A 3,217-nucleotide genomic window follows, 5' to 3' on the forward strand; every position below is an offset into this window, starting at 1 on the left:
CAGCACAGAAAAAATAACCCTTTTCACGGTCCCTGCTCACCTTCTGTGATGGTTTTGTACAAGCAACACTTTCCCTTCCTGCCTTCAGTATATGAGGTGCCCCTAGGAAACAGGAAGAGAAGCTGCACTTTCTTCTATTCATGGTAGAAGCAGTCACCACAGGGTCACTGCCTTACTTGACCCACGGACCTCCCTCAGGCCCCAGTATACACAGGCAGATGTCCCAAGAGGTCTAGATATCCCTTCAACAACTCTAAGCCACACAGTCCCTCAGCTACTCTGAGACCATCTTCTCCTGAACCTGGAAGGTGAATGAGGATCTCCAGCTGAGAGGGACAATAAAAGAGGCTTTCAGGTAGAGAAACCCGGGACTGGGATCATGGCAGCCAAGACTTGGAATGTGGCCAGAGCAGAGGCCCCGCAGCCCCAGAAGCACTACTACAGGCAATGTGCTGGCTCCAACCCCATGGCGGACCACACACTGCGCTATCCTGTGAAGCCAGAGGAGATGGACTTGTCTGAGCTATACTCAGAGTTCTTCGCTCCACTCACTCAAAATCAGAGCCACGATGACCCAAAGGGTAAGAGAGAAAAGAGAGCTCAGGCCCAAGTGGAGTTTGCAGACACAGGCTGTGGCTATGGTGGCCTGTTAGTGGAAGGAACCATCACCGCTGTTCCCAGACACACTGATTCTGGGCCTGGAGATCTGGGTGAAGGTCTCAGACTATGTACAAGACTGGATTCGGGCCCTACGTGCAGCTCCTGGAGGTGGCTTCCAGAACATTGCCTGTCTCTGTAGCAATGCCATGAAGCAACTTCCTAACTTCTACAAGGGCCAGCTGACAAAGATGTTCCTCCTCTTCCCCAACCCACATTTCAAGCAGACAAAGCACAAGTGGCGAATCATCCATCCCACCCTGCTAGCAAAATGTGCCTATGTGCTGAGAGTTGGGGGACTGGTATATACCATAACCTATGTGCTGGAGCTACAGGACTGGATGTGCACTCATTTTGAAGAGCATCCGCTGTTTGAGCATGTACCTCTGAGGACCTGAGTTAAGACCCCATTGTGGGACATCTAGGTACCTCAACTGAGGAGGGGAAGAATTCTACGTAATGGAGGGAAGAATTTCCCAGCCATCTTTCGAAGAATACAAGATCCCATCCTACTGCCTGGTCACTGACTGCTTACTCTACCTTAGCTGGACCTCATCTTCCAGGGACTAGAGAAAAGAGCAGGAGCCCTGGGTCTTCCCAGTTGAGACTGCTGGAGCTGAGACACAGTACTCTCTCAAAGAAGGTGGGGAGCTACCCAGGGCAGAACCCACTGGTGTTCATGACTACCTCTGGCTCCTCTCACCTTGTCCTTCCACTCCCAACAGAAAACAAAACAGCTGACTGAGGTGGTCAAAAGACTTTGGACCATAGGGGATCTTTGGAAGGCTGTGGGGTCTTGCTCTCCCTTAGCACTCCCTTCTCCTTGGGAGATCTCTCCTCAGCTGGAATGAGGAATGTAGTCCATCTAAACTGCTTGCTAGGCTTAAAAGGGGAAAAAAAAAAAAGGCTTTCAATTGCTTGGGAGCACATGACCCTCCCCCTCCCAGGGCTCAGCAATAGAGTCATTTCACTGTCTACATAACCTAAGTCCACTTGGGCCAGTGAGTGAGAGGGAACATTCAGAAAAGTTTAAACTTCCAAGATAGAAACTAGACATTTAAATTGTCCAAGAACACCACAGGATCTGTGTACCACAGGATCTGTGTGGTGTGGAACACCACAGGATCTGTGATATGCAACATACAAGCAGATTCCCTCCCAGTTCTATGCATGTGCATGAGGCCTTTATGAGTACAGCTAAAGGAGATGCTCCACCACTAAATGGTACAGTAGTGACTTGATTGAGCAGGTTCACACTGCACAGATGAAAAGCAGGAACAAGCAATAATACCTTGTCCCAGAACCTCAGGATGCTATATTTAATAGATGATAATGACGACAATGATGGTAACCAGATTCACCACTGGAAATTTAAAGTTTTCCAAAAAGCTTAAGCAAGCATTCCTTAAAGAGGCTGGGAGAACCTCCAAGCATTTTGGAATCTATAAGCATGTTGCCTCAATAAAAATGCCCAAAAGTAGCCAAGGGGCGGATGCCAGAGCAGGAAACAGAGATAGGGCAGGTGGAGTATCAAGTCTTACAGTTTTTCCAAAACTGATTAGACAAATTCTCATGTTCAGGACTGCTATCTAGAGCAGTGGTTCTCAACTGGGGTTGATTTTGCACCCCAGAGGACACCTGGCAATTTCTGGAGACATTTTTGGGTTTTACAATACAGCAGAAGAGTGCTACTGGCATCCAGTGGGTCAAGGTCAAGGATGCTGTTGAACATCCTATAATGCACATGACAGCCCACCAACAAAGAGTTATCCAGCCCCCATGTCATTGGCACCAGGATTGAGAAACCCTGATCCAATGAAATGCCCTCTCAACAAACAGCAGAGAAGGAAAATAGTGATGGATTTCCATAAGGCCCAGATTCTACCCACAGTTTCCATTAGCATCCTAGAAGAACAGAGCTTGTTCTCCTCCAGGAGACAGGTAAATTAACCCTGACGGATTATCTCACCCACCCCCTGCTTTCAGGAAACTCAATGTCTAAATCACCCAGGACAAATAATTCTATAGACTCTTATCAAATATATTCACAAATAAAAGCCCCCACAGCATCCCTGTAGCAACTTGTTCCAATGTTTGTCTTCCTAATGGACAAAATGTTAGGCTGAATCATTTGAAATTGCCAACATTTGATGGATTTTGGCCTTCAAAATGGCCATTTCATGGGCTCAACCTAACATTATTCCCTTCAACAAAACTGTGTCCTACTTTTAGAAGCCATTTTCTTGTGTTGACTCTTCAGTCAGCACTCAAACAATGAATTTTGGTGACAATGATACCCGGCCATCTGCTGTCTGGTAGACACTCCTTCCCCACCCACATTCCCCACACCCAGTCTTGGTTGGCTCTTTCTGTAGAAAAATTATTCAGTTTTTTCCACATCAATTGTTACTCTTTTTTTGCACCTTTAGCTATAATTTCATTTATCCGATGGGAAGGAGCTGAAATTAAGTTGTTATATATTGCTATCCACATAGGGCCTTAATACCTGAGCAGACATGAAAGAAAAGCCCAAGGGTCTAGCTTTCTTGGGTCTTATTTT

General features: G+C 46.6%; 1 protein-coding gene across 1 annotated transcript; it reads left to right on the top strand.

Annotated features, from left to right (window-relative positions):
• Window positions 1–379: 379 nt before the first annotated feature.
• On the top strand, window positions 380–1,015 carry LOC111536286 (tRNA (guanine-N(7)-)-methyltransferase-like). The gene is made up of 3 exons (XM_023202606.2): window positions 380–648; window positions 724–728; window positions 840–1,015. The coding sequence occupies exons 1-3, from the start codon at window positions 380–382 to the stop codon at window positions 1,013–1,015; spliced, it is 450 nt and encodes a 149-aa protein (XP_023058374.1).
• The last annotated feature ends 2,202 nt before the right edge of the window (window positions 1,016–3,217 follow it).

This window comes from Piliocolobus tephrosceles, chromosome 12, assembly GCF_002776525.5.
Source record: "Piliocolobus tephrosceles isolate RC106 chromosome 12, ASM277652v3, whole genome shotgun sequence".
Taxonomy (NCBI): domain Eukaryota; kingdom Metazoa; phylum Chordata; class Mammalia; order Primates; family Cercopithecidae; genus Piliocolobus; species Piliocolobus tephrosceles.